This window comes from Equus quagga, chromosome 12 (genome assembly GCF_021613505.1).
Source record: "Equus quagga isolate Etosha38 chromosome 12, UCLA_HA_Equagga_1.0, whole genome shotgun sequence".
Taxonomy (NCBI): domain Eukaryota; kingdom Metazoa; phylum Chordata; class Mammalia; order Perissodactyla; family Equidae; genus Equus; species Equus quagga.
In genome coordinates, this window is record NC_060278.1 from 66,879,417 (window position 1) to 66,897,309 (window position 17,893).

At 40.3% G+C, this 17,893-nt stretch overlaps 1 protein-coding gene across 6 annotated transcripts in view; it reads left to right on the forward strand.

The window, feature by feature from the left end:
• Positions 1 to 17,893, forward strand: part of RALGAPA2 (Ral GTPase activating protein catalytic subunit alpha 2) — a 323,368-nt gene that overhangs the window by 33,934 nt on the left and 271,541 nt on the right. For all 6 annotated transcript variants that reach the window (XM_046679548.1, XM_046679547.1, XM_046679546.1 and 3 more), the window contains exons 2-3: positions 380 to 490; positions 6,442 to 6,494. In XM_046679548.1, the coding sequence (XP_046535504.1) occupies positions 380 to 490; positions 6,442 to 6,494 (164 nt within the window). The remainder of the gene's footprint in view (positions 1 to 379; positions 491 to 6,441; positions 6,495 to 17,893) is intronic.

The following is a 17,893-nucleotide window of genomic DNA, read 5'->3' on the forward strand; positions in this document are numbered from 1 at the left end:
CAAACAAACCCATACCCCTTGTTGGCCTACGTCAGAAGCCACGTCCTCCATGAACTTCTACTTTCCCATTCCCTAACAGGAAGTCATCTTGTCCCTCCCCAGACCCTCACTTACTGCTGCCCCTCTAGCTGGTCTGTCAGTGCTATGCCCCTGTGGCTCTGATCTTGAGTCAGTCTCCTGCAGGGGTCTGCACATGGAGGAACGGCGCCTGGCCAATTCAGAGCTCCCTTAAATGAATGGAAATACTGTTTTCTTGTTTTGTTTTGTCTCATAAGAGAATAAAGCTAGTTTTTATTTTCCTTAATTTCTGAAAAGGTTGTTTGTGAATTCTGATAATTGTATAAGGTTGTTGTCATAAATGAAAACTTTTTCTTTTCAGATAATGTGGATACAAGTGATCTTAAGCAGTTTTTTGAGACCAACTATTCTCAGATATATTTCATCTTCTATGAAAATTTTATAACACTGGAAAATAGTTTGAAATTAAAAGGTAAGCATTTCTACAAGGTTTTATATATACAAGGTTTTTTTTTATATACAAGGTTTTTTAAAAAAAATATTCAGGACGTTTTTGGAGGTTGTATGTGTCCAGAGCCACAAGTGATATGCTTTGAGCCCTCTTTCTTGCCAAGCCCTTAGCAGAGCTGCGAGATCACAGTGGCTGGCATCTGTTTCCCTTGAGCTTTCTCTTCTACAGGTGTTAATTGCACGGCAAATGGGTAAAGGGAAAACAGAACAAGAAGAAACCTACAGAAGGCATGAATTCCAAAGGAATAATTTACTCAAAAAGAAAGAAAGAAAAGTAATATATGCACACTATAAAAAGAACTCAGACTCTGTTAAAGGATTTGAAATGAAAACTGACGTGTCTGTTTTGCCCAGACCTCCAGTCCTACTCTTCAGAAGCAACCACTATTAAGTTTCTGTATTTCTTTCTATATATGTTATTAATGTATTATGTTTGTATATGTTTATGGTTATGCCCATGTATACTTACATAAAATATTCTTAGAAAATCAAGCCAATAAGGTCACACTGTGCTTTCTGCTTTGTATTTAGGTGGCAGGACAGTGTAGCCTGGGGAGCCAGACTGGGTTTGATCCTGGCCCTACCCTTCCAGCTGTTTTTCCCTGGGCAAGTTACTTAACGTCTTTCTGAAGCTCCCTCCTGTCTGCATTAAACGGGTCCTGGGGTTTTAGGACAGAGTATGGCACATCATATGTGCTCAGTAAGTGTTAGCTGCTGTGATCATCATCTTTCGTTTTCATGTAGTCTGTTTTGGAAATTCTTACATGTTAGCACATTTATTTCTACCTCAGTTTTAAATAGTTACGTAGTACTGCATTGAATAGAAATGCCATAATTCTGGATAAGTGACTTCTGAGTGACTGGGTCAGAATCAGAGTTTTAAGGTTGGAAGGGGCTCAAGAGATTGGGTTGTCCACACTCCTCATTTTAGATTTGAGAGAACCATGTCCAGACAGGTTATATTACTGGCCTAAGGCCACACAGATTATTTAATTGCATAGCCAGAAATGCAGCCAGGTTTCTTGATGCTAAGTTCAGAGCTCCTTCTGTACCAGTGGTTCTCAAAGCCTGGTTGTTGCACTAGCAGCTTGGGTATCACCTGGGTACTTGTTAATAAGCCTACTGAATCAGGAACTCTGCAGATGCAACTCAGCACTTTGTGTTAACAAGCTCTCCAGATGATACTGATGTGCTCTCAAGTTTGAACACCACTGTTCTGTTTTGTATTTCTCCTATTAAAAAAAAAACACTGATGCTAGGTCAACAGACAGACGCTGAAATGTCATCTTTGTTGTCAGTAGTCTGTGTTGCTCACCTACAGATAAGAGTGTCTTATACCTGTGGCATAGACCATACGTGCTTTAGCATCTCAAAGCATGCCTCTGCTGCTGGTGCCTCTCAGGGCTCAGCCTTTGGACCCTGCCTCTGGCAGCTCTGTGTCTCTCTTCTGTTTAATCCTTCATTTATTCACCCATCCAGTATTTGAATGCTGACAATGTTCAATGCACTATGTTAAAGTCCTTGAGAAATCCAGAGATGTATCAGATGCTGAACATGTTTCATGGGGGAGTGGTGGTGGTAGAGATTGTGGACTGGTCTCAGAATAAGCCATATGCGTAGTTAACTATGAAACAAGTTAGAAAGTGAGATGTTCTATAAGAGAGATATACACAAAGTGCTATGGTTGTTGGGGAGAGGGAGAGATGACTTCTTGTTGAGCATATGAGTGAGGCTTTGGGGACAAGGTGACCTTGGGGATGGACCTTGAAGGCAATGTAGGATTTCAAGTGGAGGAGAAGGGCACTGCAGATGGAGGGTAGAAAATGAGCGAGAGCCAGGAGGCTGTGTTTAGGGCATGTGGGGAGATAGCATTTTTTTTTCTTGCAATGTAAGATGTGTGAAAGAGACTTGCAGGAAATCAGATTATGCTAGACTTGCAAGGAGCTTTGAATTCCAGGCTAAGAAGTTTGGACTTTGTTCTTTAGGTAGGTAGAGCTTTTGAAAATGTTTGCTACTAAGACAGTGTCTTATAATGTGGTAAGTGGACCAGAGGCAGGAAGACCAATTAGGAGGCTGATGCTGTCATCCCTGTGAGAGCTGGTGATGCCTAATCCAGGGAGGTGGCAGTTAAGAGCAGAGAAGGTGTTGTGTCTCAATGGGTTCACCATTCATGAGACTTGAATATAAGGAAAAGGAATACAGGAGGGAGAAGTCAAAGATGCTTCAGGATGTTGAGTCTGGTTCATAAGCTGCCATTACAACAGTGGGAACCCTGGCGGGGAGCTAGGTTTGGGAGATGAGAGGATGAGTGCAGCTTTGAGCAATCTGAGTTTGAGGTGCTCTGAGTTTGAGGTGCCTGTGGGACACCCAGGTGTTGGTTGTGGCTGGGCAGTAAAAATATAGGCTCTGAAGTTTGGGAGAAGAGAGATGCAGTCATGCTATTGCCAAGGGAGAAAGGATATGTAGAGAAAGAGAGTGATAGTCAGGGATTTGGGGTAACTCCTTCTTTTACTGGGTAGATAAAGGAGAGATAAAGGAGTTGTGGGTGTGGTTGTGGGTGTGGGCGTGGGCGTGCTTGTGCCCCAGGAAAGTGTTTTGTCGCAGAAGCCCAGAGAAGAATTTCAGTGAATGAAAGATCAGCAATGCCTGATGATGCAAAAAGTTGAGGGGCAGTGGGACTAGGAAATGATAGTGCGTTGAGGAGGTTGCCACTGACTACTGAAAGAAAAATTCTAGGGGAGTAGTAGGATCAGAAGCCAGACAGAGAGAGATGGAGTAACTGGATGGTGAGACAGTGAAGGCTATAGGTGGGAATACCCTCCTAGAAGTTTGGTAATGGAGACAAAGGATTGTATCTCAACGAGTAGCTTGATCATGGGAAGATTTTAAAGGATGTGTTTGCCTGTTTGCGGGCTAAGGAAAGGGAGATAACTGATGGTGCAATGGGTTGGGAGAAGTGGGTTGAGACAGGATCAAGTGTAAAGAAGAGAACATGGAGAGGAGTGTGTAGATGCTCTGATTGCTTCTGTAGAACCTGAGGCGAATGGCAAGCTGGAGGGGAAGTTAATTTGGGGTGAGGCACTGTGGTGGTCTCTGACGTATAGCAGGTGGCTCAGAGTCTTACAGAATGCACCAGGCTCTAGTAGGTCATCAGGTCATATATGGGCGTGTGTCCAGGATGCCAAATGTTTTTTTAATGAGTTCTTTAGCTTTTTCTCCTGTGATTTATAAATTTATGTAAATCTTGAACTTAAATTTTTTCCCCCAAATTTGCAGATATTTCATATATGAAATGATCTGGTTTTTATTTTGCTTCCTAATTTTGCTCCACTTCACTTTTGTTTGAAAGTGTGTGGAGTAAGAAAGTGTGATATTTTGTGTAGTCAAAATAGCAAAGAAAAAAGTTTAAACCCCATATCTGAAAACCCAAACCTCTACAGCCTAAAAACCTTGTTTTTAAAGAGCCCTCCTTCCCTCTTCCCCTTTTTGTTCCCTCTATCCTTTTCAAAAGTGTAGCTGTTCAAGACTGTATCGGTTAGTTTGTGATGCATAACAAATTACATAACAAACCATTCTAAAACTGAGTGCCTTAAAACAACAACCAGTCATTTAGCATATGATTTTCTGGGTCTATTGGGCAGTTCTTCTGGTTTAGGCTGGTTCATGCCTTTGATGGCAGTTGGTGGCAGATGGTCTTGTTTACGTGTCTTGTGGTTGGCAAGCTATTGACTAGGGCACCTTGGTTCTCCAGGTGACCCCTTTTCTCCAGCAGGCAGGCTATCTTGGGATCCTTCACATGGTGGCCTTAGGGCTCCAAGCTCAGTAAATGCATAAGGCTTTTAAAGCTTGTGCTTGTCTCACATTTGTTAATGTCACTTTGGCCAGAACAAGTCACATGGCATGTCAGATTTAAGGCATGAAGAAATAGACATCTCTTGATGGGAGGGGAAAAACTCTGCACTTTTGCAGTCTACCACAAAGAATCATAATGAAGAACCAACAAAAACAGAGTGAGATTTTGAAGTTTCTTACTTTTAGTAAAATCTGTGTTTTGATTAGAGTGTATGGCAGAAAGTGTACTAAAACAAAAGAATAAAGGAAAATGTTTACTAGGAATAGTGAAATAATCATGTGATAACTTCAGCCTTCCAGTTATTCAGGCCAAAACCTGAGTTACTGTCTCTCCCTTCATAATACATCAATCATCACTGGCCTCTTCTCATTGCCTATACTGGAAATGCTGAAGTTCTCATTATCCTCCTCTGGATTACTGCAGTAGCCTCAGAAATAGTCTTCCCCCCTCCGCATTGCATCCCCCTACCCAAAATCTCTTTAAAAGAGCAGTAAGAGTGATGCTTTTAAAATGTGAGTCAAATCACAACTCTCAGTGCTCCACACCCTTAAATGGCTTCTCATTCTTGAAGTCGTTACAGTGATTTCAGACCTTACCTACCTGCCTTCCTTTACCTCACCCATTCTCTAATCTCACCTGCCACAACTGTCCCCCTTTGTTCCAGACACAAGGGCCTTCTCGCTGTTTCCTGACTGTGCCAAACCTGCTCAGCTGTAGGGAATTTGCACTGTCCAATCCTTCTGCCTGGGGCACATTTCCTCTAAATTTCCATATGGCTTCTTTCCTTATGTCTTTTAGATCTTTGCTCAAATGTCATCTTTTTTTTTTAAGATTTTATTTTTTTCCTTTTTCTCCCCAAAGTCCCAGTATATAGTCGTATATTGTTCGTTGTGGGTCCTTCTAGTTGTAGGCTTGTGGGACCCTGCCTCAGCGTGGTTTGATGAGCAGTGCCATGTCCGCGCCCAGGATTTGAACCAGCGAAACACTGGGCCACCTGCAGCGGAGCACGCGAACTTAACCACTCGGCCACGGGGCCAGCCCCGCTCAGATGTCATCTTATCAGCAAGATGTTCCTGGACTTCCCTAGTCAAAACTGCAAACTACCCTTTTTGGCATTCCCCATCTGCCTTCCTTCGTGGTTTTCTCACTTACTCATTATTGACTGCCTCCTCCTGCCAGAATGTAAGCTCCCTTGGTGTAGGGGTTGTTCTGTTTTGTTCTCTCTTGTATCCTCAGGTTCTGGAATAATCCCTGACATAGAGACATTCTTTAGTACTTGTTGAGTGAATGAATGACATCCACTTTATAGAGCTGTGGGGATTCAGTTAGATTAGGGGTCCACAGGTTATAGGTCGCTGCCTGTTTTTATAAATAAAGGTTGGGCACAGTCAGCCCCATTCATTTGTGTATTATCTGTGGCTGCTTTTGTACTATAACAGCAGAATTGAGTGGTTGCAAGAGAGGCCTGCAAAGCCTAAAATATTTACTATCTGGCACTTTACAGAAAACGTTTACTGATTCCTAAGTTAGGTGATGTGTGCCAGGCACTTAGCACAGTGCTTGGTACATAGAGACTGGACAGTAAGTCATAACTGCTGCTATCAGCTTTGTAGTTTTATTATTGTTATTATCAAAAGGACAGTGTGCAATTGCCTGAAGAGGTATATGACTTTTTATAGTTATTACTGCTCTATGCCTCTTTGTGTCACAAAGCTAGAACTTTTTATTTTTGTTGGGTGTTCTATCATAATCTGAGCTCATAAGTAACTAATTGAGAAATGAATAAATTACCTGCCACAGGTTGTTAACAACTTGGGAAACATGGAATCTGTGTTAAAACACTTAGCAAGGAGCAGTTCTGCTGGATTCTGGACCCAGACGGTCTGGCTCAGTTGTCCATCTGCATTCCTAACACGGGCTCCACATTACCTCCTAGTATTTTTTGAATAAATGAATGTATGTTGAGGCTTAAATGTTTTAAGATACCTTTTAACATAATTTTTAATATCCTAAAATTTACACATTGTCATGATAACTAATTTTTTTTTCCTGTATTCCAGGGAATAATAAGTCACAAAGGGAGGAGCTGGACTCCATCCTCTTTCTTTTTGAAGTAAGTTTTTGTTAATTCATTTAGCTTTTAAGATTCTTGTCAAAAATATGGTATTTTAAATCTTTAACTTGCAGACAAAACAAAAATGATGGACGTGTGTTTCCTTCCTCCTTCCTTCCTTTTGCTTTTACAAGCAATGCTGCAAAGAAGGTTCTTGTGATTTTTTTTTTTTTTCTGCAAATGTGGGAGAATTTTTCCTGTAAGGATACCTAGACTTGAAATTATTAGATGGAAATGTATGCACATTTTAAATAACTGATATTGACAAATTGCTCTTCAAAAAGGTCATATAAGCTTACATGTAAACTTATATGTAAGTCTTACATCATTTTCTGTAACCAACAGTGGAGATGATTTGTGTTTGTAATATATGCAAACTGACATATAAAAACTTACTGTTTTTAATAAATGTTTTTCTGACTACTAGTGAGGTTGCAATCTTTTTATGTGTTTGTGTGTCCTTGTGTGTAGATCGTATGTTCTCTTCAATTTGGAATAGTGTTTGGGTGTGGTTTTTGATCTATTAAGCTTAAAGTCTCTCTTGTCCAAATGTATTAGATCAGTGGCCGGATTACCCATACCTTGAAAACTACGCTAGAAGCAAATTATAGGTTCTGAAAGTTAATTGTTGGTTACCTAGAAATTATTCATTGTTTGAAGAGACATGTACTTAGGTTGATGCGGGATCAACTTTATGGCTGTGAAGGAAAAGCCTAATATGTATTTGCTGCAGAGCTGGCTGGAGAGGGAGGCCATGGCTTTCCATGGGCTTTCTGGGTTTGTGGAATAAAACACATATGGAAACCTCCAGCCCAGGACTTGGCTCATAGCTGGAGCTTGATAACTATGGTTCCCTTTTCTCTCCTTTGAGGACTGTCCTCCTTCACCAGAATAACCGACATTGATTCACTGCGTATTTTGCGGTGGTTGTTGTGTTTCCTGTGGTAACCCTCCTGTGAATGAAACCTGTGCAGAGGAGTTGTTTTTAACAGAAGCTTTAATTAAGTCTGTCACTTAAATGTGTATCTACTGACCACCATTTGTTTCAACTATTCTATTAATTTACTTTATTTGTGTAATAGTTGATGCATTTACTAAAGGATCTATAACACATGCAAGTTTTGAAGCATGATGATAAAGCCCATACTCTTTTTTTTTTTAAGATTGGCACCTGAACTAACATCTCTTGCCACTCTTTGTTTTGTTTTGTTTTTCCTCCTTCTTCTCCCCAAAGCCCCCCAGTACATAGATGTATAATCTAGTTGCAGGTCCTTCTAGTTGTGGCATGTGGGATGCCGCCTCAGCATGGCCTGATGAGCGGTGCCATGTCCACCCCCAGGATCTGAACCGGCGAAACCCTGGGCCGCCGCAGCGGAGCACATGAACTTAACTGCTTGGCCACGGGGCCGGCCCCTCTTCTTTTTCTGTTGTATAAAATAGTTTGTATGAGATTGGAATGTTCTGTGCCTAGAATGTTTTTCAGTCGTTGCTGTAAAAACCATCTGAGACTGGTGCTTTTTTGTTTTTGTTTTTTTAATGGGAGGATTTTAACCACTCATTCAATTTCTTCAATAGTTTTAGAATTATTTTAGGATTATTTGAGTTTTCCATTTTTTCTTGATTTAGGCTTGGTAAATTATATGTTTTTCTAAGAATTTGAAGAATTCTAAGAATTTATACTTATCACCAAAGTTTTAAAACTTATTGTGACTCTTCATAAATCTCTTCGGTTTTATCTGCTCTGTATTAATTTTTGCTGTATTCAAACAATTATTTGTATTAGACACATTATGAGTAGTAATAGTAATAGAAGTGATAGTATTTGTGTCACACTTTGCAGGTATTATTTTACTATCTTCCAGTTGCCATTGCAACAGTTTTAAACCCTGTTCTCAGTCTAATTGTTGTCCCTTTAAATGCCCTTTCTCTCTGGCTTCTCTTAAAATCTTTGTCTTAGTCTTTGGTATTCTGCAGTTTCACCACAAAATGTCTAGTTGAAGATTTCTTATCGTGCTTGGTGTGTATGTGCTTCCTGTTTTCTGGATTCAAATCTTTTATCATTTCTATGAAATTCTCAGCTGCTGTCTTCTCAAATGCTGACTCATTTCTATTCTTTCTGGCCATACTTTCTAGGATTCCTACTTAAGTTTCTTGATCTATCCTCGTGTCCATTAAGCTTGCTTTTATCCTCTCTTCCCCTGTCTCCTTGTGTTACATTCTGGGACATTTCTTCAGTTCCTTCTTCCAGTGCACTCACTTTCTTCATTTGGGTCTAATCTGCTTCTTAACTATTCTATTGAGTGTTAAATTTCAATGACTTTTTTTTTTCATGTTTTAACTTCTTTTGGTTTGGTAGTCACGTGTGGCTGGTTGCTTGTGATAGTCCCTGATCCTTGTTCATTTTTAGACATCTTTTATTTTCTTAAACATTTAACATAATATTTCATATTCTGTGTCTGATTATTCTAATATCTGAAGTGTTTTGTGGTCTAAATCTGTTGGTTATTTCTGCTGTCTCTCACAATGGCTTCTTCTCTTGCATGTTATGTAATAGGATTTTGAGATCAAATTTAATTGAACAGAGATTCAATCTCTTTTAATCTTGGAAGGCTTGTCTTTGCTTTTGGTGGGAGTCTGAGAGTGCTCTTGATTGGGATCACTTTGGCTCCATTTGAGGGTCCTGGTTTATCAATGGAATCTCAGGTTCAGTTCCTCAAACATATGATGTGGTAGGGAGTGGGGTCTGGAGGGCACAGACATTTATAGATCCTAATGTGGAATGGGCATTAGCTCTCTGGCACCCTGCGTTGATTTTCTTGAGCTTGTTGCTTACAGATAGGATTTTGGGTTACTTCTCCCACCTTCCTCCTTCCCTCCTACTTTCTCTCCAACTGATTTTTAAATCTCTTGTTAGTTTCCCTCTGTCCTCCCAAGCCCAGAAATGTTTTGAGAATTACATTTGCTGTCACTGATCTCAGGTCTAGTTGTCCTGCAATAGGAAAGTCCATCAGAGACTGTGGTCCTCTACCTCCCACAGAGGAAGTTTCAATACCTTCTCCTCATGTCCGGAAATTCTAGATTAGGGAGGATGTTATTACTGATACATTACTAACTACAGAGGATTAGTTGCCTATATAATAGAACAAATATATATTATTCAAAGCTTCGTAAAACTTTCATTTTGCATAGTAAATATGAATGAGTAATGAACTTACATTACTTTTATTTATGCTTATGTTCTCTCTCTGTCTCTAGCTTTAGAAGGTAGGTTGTAATTTGTATGGTTCATTCTGAGAATTCAGTAACTTCATTACTACTTTCTACAACTTAGTGCCATATAAAGAGATGGTTTATGAGGATTTGAAGGTAAATACTTACCAAGGTGTAAATAATTGGGAGAGGTTTCCTTTAGAAGAGGTAGAATTATTAAGACATGCTAAATCACAGAAGGGATACTGTGTGAAGATAGTCTGTAAGTACGAAATGGATTGGAAGAAAGCGTAGAGGTAAGAGAGTTCAGAAGGCGTGAAAGAAGAGTATGTGAGGAGACCTGCTGCCCGCCTTTGTAAGTCAGGGGCAGTCTAGAAGGGAACCTTTTAAAAGGCAACAGTAGTTTTCAGATGTAGTGAGCTACTGGAGACATGACAGTGCTCTGATAAAGTGAGTGATGTGCACTCGAGGCTGCACGCCTGGTCCGAGTCGCGGTTTCAGGCAGGGAACAGACCTTTCTGTCTGCCTTTTTATCTCCAGTGGGAGCACTTGTACCCCTTGGAGGTTGACCTCCAGCCTCCTTTGCCTATAGCTTCAAATCTGTGTACCACTTAGAGTTTCTGTTGTTGCTGGTTCATGGAGATGTTTATCACGATTTTTATTGAGGTTATCACTCTTTAATTTTACTCTTCTTTTAAAAACATGTTTCCTCTATCATTGCTATGTGTTTCAAATGGGAGTGTGGGGATGATGGTGTGGGACCCTGTAAAATGAGTTTACATTGCCGTCTTGACCAGAATGTAAATGTTTTACGTGGCCATCCTGTTTACTCCTTTCCTTCTGAGGTAGATTCTGTCTTCCCAGTTTTTATTGATGAAGGAATGGGACCTTTGTCATGTTAGGTGATTTATCCAAGACAGCACATCATCAAATGATAGAGATTTAACCTCTGGTTTCACTCTAGAACCCATTTGCTTAACTTGATGTCATGCTGCTTACCACTTAGGAGTCCTGATATTCTCCTGCTTCTCAAGCTATAATCCACAGGCCATCTATACCAATGTGTACCTATTCTTGTACAATTTATTCATTTATTAGACACATTTATTGAGTACCTACTATATGTCAGGCACACTTTTAGGTGCTGGAGATATGGCAGTGGGTAAGATAGAACTCTCTGCCCTCATGGAGCATATGTTACATTTCATGGTAAACTGAAGAGTCCACTGGTAAGAATGGACTATGTCAGAGCTCTAGTAATGACCTTTGGAGTCACAGAAAATTCTGCATAGCCCTTTTCAGAAGTGACACTTTGGTAGTGGCCCTTGAGGTGGCTACCTGCATAGGGGAAAAAGAGGGTTGATGTAGAAATGTAAGGCACCTCGTGAGTGGGCTTCAAGGTCAAATAATTCACTTGACTTTGAGAACCTTCTGGATTCAGCAGTTGAGGAATTGTTTTAATGGTCCATGGGATTTGTTTTAATCAGGTATGGTAAGACACACAGACATGAAAATGATTAGCATGAAGGAAGAAGTTTTTATTGTACTCACGGTGCCAGATAAACAGGGGGTGTGGCATTCCATGCAGGGCTGTACAGAGAAGCACAAAGGTAAAATGAGCAGGCAGAGAGAGAGATTGAGGGTGGGAACCTTTATTGTGATTTTTACACACATGGGCAATAATGTGGGAAGTAATGGGCAAGGCAGGGTAAGCGATCTAAACAGGGTTAGGATTGGATAGTTTGAGTAATATCAGTGGGCTCCAGGCTGTAGGGGTGGTCCCTAGTTCTTCTGTACCTGGTCCCCCTGTGATTCAGGCAGGGGGATAGTGTCCCAGAGTGTGAGAGTCCATAAAAGAAGGTGGTTGGGGGTATGGGTTTGGGCTGGGATTGGTTGGTTTGCATATCAAAGGCATGCTGGTAGGTACTATCTCTAGGAATTAGCTATTCCTGGGAGGGGGCACTCCCTCCCAGCTCAGCAAGGCCCCAGGTGTCAGAGCATCACGAATACAGAAAATAAGAAAATATAGTTAATACAGAGGTATTGTTTCAAGCTGTCTGTCATGTTATACGTCATCCTTCTTTAGTAGAGAAATGGAATAGTTTGGAGTTATTTTATGGTTAAGAAAGCTTCTAGATTTTGATAGCAAGGTATTTCGTTAGCCTCCCACACCCCAATTAAAATATACATGGACAAAAAAGGTTTAATTTCAAAACTTACACATGTTCTGGCCTTGGAATGCTACTCATTCAGCTATTTTTCAAATATCACAGAGTTAGAAATCACAGATACACAGGGCATTTGATTTCTAGACTCCTTATTTTTAAATTTATCCAAATTGCTCCACCAGATTGTATAAACTCTGTTTTTTTGTTTTTTCCTTCCTGGAATCTTGAACAGGTTCTTTGTGGCCTGCCAAGTGTGGCCCAAGCTGGTCTAAAACTCAGAACCACCCCAGGGTCCCTGTGTGCTTTCTTGCCCATTTGGTTGTTGATGTTGCTCTGTCACACGCATACTGCTTTGTTTGTTGCCTCTTTACCTCTTTTCGAATGGTTTCACTTCTGCCTCTTGGTTTATGCAATTCTTTTTTCAGGGTCTGCCCTTTGCTCTCCTCCTCATCTGCTCGTTCTTTCAGGCTCTGTTCACACTCACTGATTTCTTTTGGCAGCTCAGCTAGAGATGCCCATTCTTTTCTGTGAACTCATACAGTACAGCTCCCGCTTGTTACCATTTGGCTGTAGCTGGGTGTTCTTAGTTTTCCCTTAAGGTGGCTCTGTCTTAGCTGCCTAATGAGGCTATAAAGTTCCTGAGGCCAGCAACCGTTACTTATAATTCTTTGTGTCCCCCTCAGTGATTTGCACCTATTAATGTTTATTGTTGTTTTTAAAATTCTACATGTAAGTGAAATCATGCAGTATTTTTCTTTCGTCTGACTTATTTCACTTAAGAATACCCTCTAGGCCCATCAGTGTTGTTGCAAATAGCAAGATTTCATTCTTTTTAATGGTTGAGTAGCATTCCATTGTATATGTTGGATTAAACCCTCTTAAATTCTCAGCTTATCTCTCATGGGGTTGTTTGGTATTTTTATATTAAAACCATTTTCTTTTCTCACCTAGATAAAAGAGATGGGAAAAAGATAGCAGAGGAACTGGCTAAGTTTAGATAGGGCTTTGACACTGACAGGCTGTGTGGTCTTAAGGTCTTAACCTTTCCTTACCTTGGCTTACATGACTATAAAGTGAGGGAATGGGACTGGATGAATTCTGGGGTCTTTTCCAGCTCTACCAACCTAGGATGCTACAAATATGGCTTTGTTTGAAGTCTCTGAACAAGAGTCTTCAAAACAAGAAGTTCATGGAGAAATCTTTTTTAGCATGAAATTTAATTTTATGCTTTCATTTAGTCTTAAATATTAAACTGATTTGACTCTGATTAGCTTTTGCATATCTAAACATCTCAGTTGCTTTTTTTCTCTAGAGTAGCTCTGTTCAATAGAACTTTCTGTGATGATGGGAATATTCTGTATCTGCTATCCAGTTAGGTAAGCACTAGCCATATGGGCTATTTAGTGCTTAAAATGTGAGTAGTGTGACTGAGTGACTTAAATTTTAATTTAAAGTAATTTTATTTGATTTAAATTTTAAATTTAAATAGCCATATGTGGCTAGTGGCTACTGATTAGACAGAGAAGCTCTGTATTCTTCCAGCAGAGCCTTGTTACCTCATTTGAAAGACTTCTTCTTTGTCAACACTTGGTTAAATCCTCAGTATGTTGCATATCTGTTTCCTCATGGGGCAGGGGACTTAAGGTTTAGGGTTTTACTGAAATGGTTTCCCTAGGCTTCTCAGGCGTTGTTACCAAAGTGCCCTTGGCTGAGGGGAATGCGCATTTACCTCCATGGGTTAGGGAAACATGGCTCCGAAGTGGCCTTCTGAAAATTGAAAAGCCATACACAATTTCATTCTACTCTTCATGCTTGTCCTAAGATAGAAATAATATTTTAAATAATGGTCAGTCAAATTACATAGTACTTCATCTCCCCATCATACCTTCCACCTTCCCTCCACCCCCCGCTCCCTCCAAGATAAAGAAAACACCTTCAGTGTCATTTCCGGAAAATGCATCTGTTTCTCCTTCACCCCTCCTTTGGTGGGGAGATGTGGGTTGGAGAAGCATGGACATAAGAGGCAAGCTGTAGCAGGTGAGCCACCCAGAGATGCAGATAATATGTGGGCTTCTTCAGAGGCAGACAGAGGAAGAGGAGTAATACTATGGCCAATAGTTTTTGTTTCTCTTTTACTGTTGAAGATGACAGTTTGGTTGTTTGAAATTTACTGTAGGCTCCTGCCTACTGTCTCCCTTCCCTCCCTGCAGTGTGGACATAGTGCTGGATTGGAGGCAGAATTTTATGTGTGTGGAGTCTTGCTGGGTGTAGTTATGTTTGGGAGTCATAATTGATTGGCAGTGAATCCAGGGCTGTAGTGGAATCTCTGTCTTACTTTAATAGAATTCAACACTGGGTCTCTTGTTCTTCATTGTTCCAAGTGAGCTTATATAGATGGTGGATTTAGCCTCTAATTCTTTTTCTCAAAATAGAGGGAGAGGACTTTTAATAGTTTTCCTGATAATAATAACACAACTGGATCCAGTGCAGTGCCCGGAATTGTGGAAAAGAAGGTGAAACAAACGACTGGTTTTCACTCTTGTTACAACTACTTTGTATATGCCATCTGATAATTTGAGTATTGACTTTATTTCCCATACAAATGCATTTATTTATGACTTTTCACATTTAATAGTACCATTCTACTTCAGATATTAATAATGAAGAAGAATTGCCTGAAGAAAAACTAGAATTATGAATATAATAGGATTATAAACAGTTCTGAGATGTTTATTTGCATTTTCCCCCACACCTCTTTTCCCCTCCGCCATCTTCCTCCTCCTTTTGTTGGGACTGTATATCTTTTATAAGATATACAGTGAATGAAAACAAATTAGAAGCTTCTGCAGAGGTTCAATGGAAATGCTTGCGCTGAATCATAGGTAAGTCAACACGTTCAGGGCAGGTGCTCTACAGGATTAAGTCACAAGCTTTTTTCTTTCTTCATACGATGACTAATGCCTTTTCTTATGAGCAAATAACACATGGCAAGACAGCAGAATTGTACTTTTACAGTTAACTAGTTTCCACAGCCCCTGCCTTCTTTTGCTTCATTTGTCATTACTTCTTCCAGATTATCCATTGTGCAGAAATACTTCCATGCTCCTCCCTCCTCCTCACACTGAGGTAAAGGACTTTATTCCATAAACCTCTCACACTGTTATTGCTTTTTTATTTCTTGTGCCCATAAGATATAACTTTACTGTTATTGAGTGGAGGAGGGACAAGAACAAATAAAATGAACAAGAAATACAGATTCTTTCTAAGTCTTTGGAATTTAAGTTCTTGTTGAGGGTTTCAAATATTTGGATGCTTCAGTGAATTTTTTTCTTTTAAAATAAAGATTCCAATTTTGAATGCAGCTCCTGGGTCACTCACATAATTCTAAATGACTGATTGCAACTGAAAAAAAGCCTGAGTCAGTTCAAATTTCCTGGAGAACATTTTAAAAAGAACTGAGCTTACAGAGACACCCATCTCTCATCCCTAAACATGTCCTGAGTTCCACTTGGCAAGCAAAATCAGTGCCACTGGTTGTTATGACCAGCATATTGGGTCACCTTTATGACATCAGGAGTATATTTTAATGTGTTATATGTTTTTAAATGATGATAGAGATGTATAATTATCATGGCTTTCTTCATAATGTTAACCATACTTGTTTTTCTTAATGTTGAGCCCTTGGTTGGGAACAACTCCAGATGATAGCGTTATTGTTATGGCTTAGTGGGATGATTTCTGATACTCCTTGAGACCCCCTCTGCAGGGATCACAGTAGAGGGCTGGGTAGCCAGTCCTACCCTTTCTCACTGGTCTCATGTGTTGCCTCTGATGGTGAATTAGCTCATTACCCGCGCCTTGGTGCCATGCCCTATACTGGATACCAGGGAAATGATTAAACACTGGGCCCAGGTCTTTTATTTCTATAGCATGAGGTTATTCTGGTATCTGCTTTTGGTCATGAAAAGTTTATAATTCTCTGCAAACAGGAAGATGGAAACAAAACATAACATCTAGTTCTTTCTGGAGATTCTTTGAATGCATTGTTTGTGGTTAAAATTTGATTATCTTATTATAGCATATTAATAATTTGAATTAGACTACAGGTGTCTGAGTTAAAAGGAGCCATTTTCAATGGGCATTTTAACTTATAAGTTTAATATTCAAGTCTACAGTTTTCCTTATTCCTTGAGACTTATAGGTGAGAAACTCGGGATTGACCCAACAGGGTGTACTGAATTACTCAGTTCACCTTGAGGGAGAGAAAACTGAAGACAAGATGTTTGTGAAAGTCTGAAATTACATTCTTATGATTATCTCTGCAGCCCAGGTGCCCTGAGTTTCCTGGCATGCTGGCCCTTATCACGTAGTGTGCCACTCGACTTGTCGGTAACTGACACTCTTAGGAGCAGGTCTCTTGGAAGGCAGCACTAGCAAATGCTTCCAAGAACCCTTTAAAGGCAGATGGTAGAAACCGCATTAGGGCTAAATATATGGAAAATTCACAGTAAGACTTGAGCATGTTGTATTTATTGTTAGAACAGCAGAAGATTTGTAAAGAGCTTTCTCTCTCCCTTTAAATTAAATGGAATTAATGGGTTAACACAATTTAGATGAGTTTGTTTGTCTTTTTATAAATTTAGGAGAGAGTTGTACAAATATTTGCTGTGTTGTAAATTTTCTGTGGCTTGTTTTATTTGGATGTGTAGTGTGGCTGTCACAGAGTGACACCTAGTGTTTGATGCGCTGTGACACTGGGCGGGTTGGAAGGGACAAGTCTGGCTTGAAGCGTGCAGTGCACCAGCTGCTCCTGCAGACCTTGGACACTTGCTGAGTGAACTTGGCGGATTGGCCAGTCCTGAGCCTGTTACAGGTCTGCGACACTAATTGTGCTGAGTCGAGCATTTCAATCCTCTAAGTTTCTGGGATGGTGGGAACAACCTGGTGGCATCTCACTGGGGCTTTGTTATTTCTCTACTCATCACTTACCTGGAAACTCTCTGGAAGTGAATTTTTGTTTTGTGGAAAATGGCGCAGAAAAGACAGCCAACTGGTTGTGCTGGTACCAAAATTGAAGAGATATGAAAAAATGCCATTTTTAGCCAGAAAATAGAAGCTTCCATTAAATGAAGAAGAGCATGGCAGATTTGATTGTGACAGATCTCCCATGTAAGATGCTTGTGTGAAAAGAAGAAGACTGTTGAATCTGTTTCAGTGAGTGCTTTATTAGGGGCAAAACCATGTATTATGGTCAGGATTATATGCTACTAATTAGGGGATTTATGAAGGTTGCTGGATGTTCTCTCATTAAAAATGAAGAGTCTAGTGCAATTTGATTTTCTTTGAAAAGACATTAGACCTTTGCATGATCTTAAGCAAAGTGAAAAAATAAACTCTTAGAATCTGTCAACTGCCTATGCTTCCAAGTTTTTGAATATTGTATGTTTAGTACCTAATAAAAATGGTTTCCTATCTGTATCTGTCTGTTTATTTTGATCAATACTGATAGGGTTTCCACTCCGTGGTTCTGCCCATTGTGTGCTGCTGTTCTTTGATACCCTCTTCTGTGTACTACCTCAGCCTTCGTTCAGAGCCTCAGTTTCTCCTCTACTGGAGCATCTTGATAACTAGACTTTTGGTCTGTGATATTCTGCCCCTGCTGTCTCCCTCACCCACCTGGAATGCTCTCTGTGTAATGTAATTCTGATTCCCATGGCCTTTAGGTCAAAGGTCGAACTCCCCAGCAGGGCATTCAAGGCCCTTCCTTCTCTGACCTCTGCCTCCCTCTCCATCCCTTGTCACTCGTCTTGCTTCTGTCCCCACTGGCAACCTTTTGAAGGTCCACAGACAAAGCAGGGCTTTTTTTTTTTTTTTTGATGCTCCTGCTGCTTAAAATGCCCTTCTTCTGCCTAAAAGGCCCTTCTTTTCCTGGCTCGCTCAAGTGTGCCCTTCAGGAATCAGTTCAAGGATGGTCTCCCTTTGGAAGTGTGCCTTGTCTGTACTTCCTTCCTTCCTTTGCAG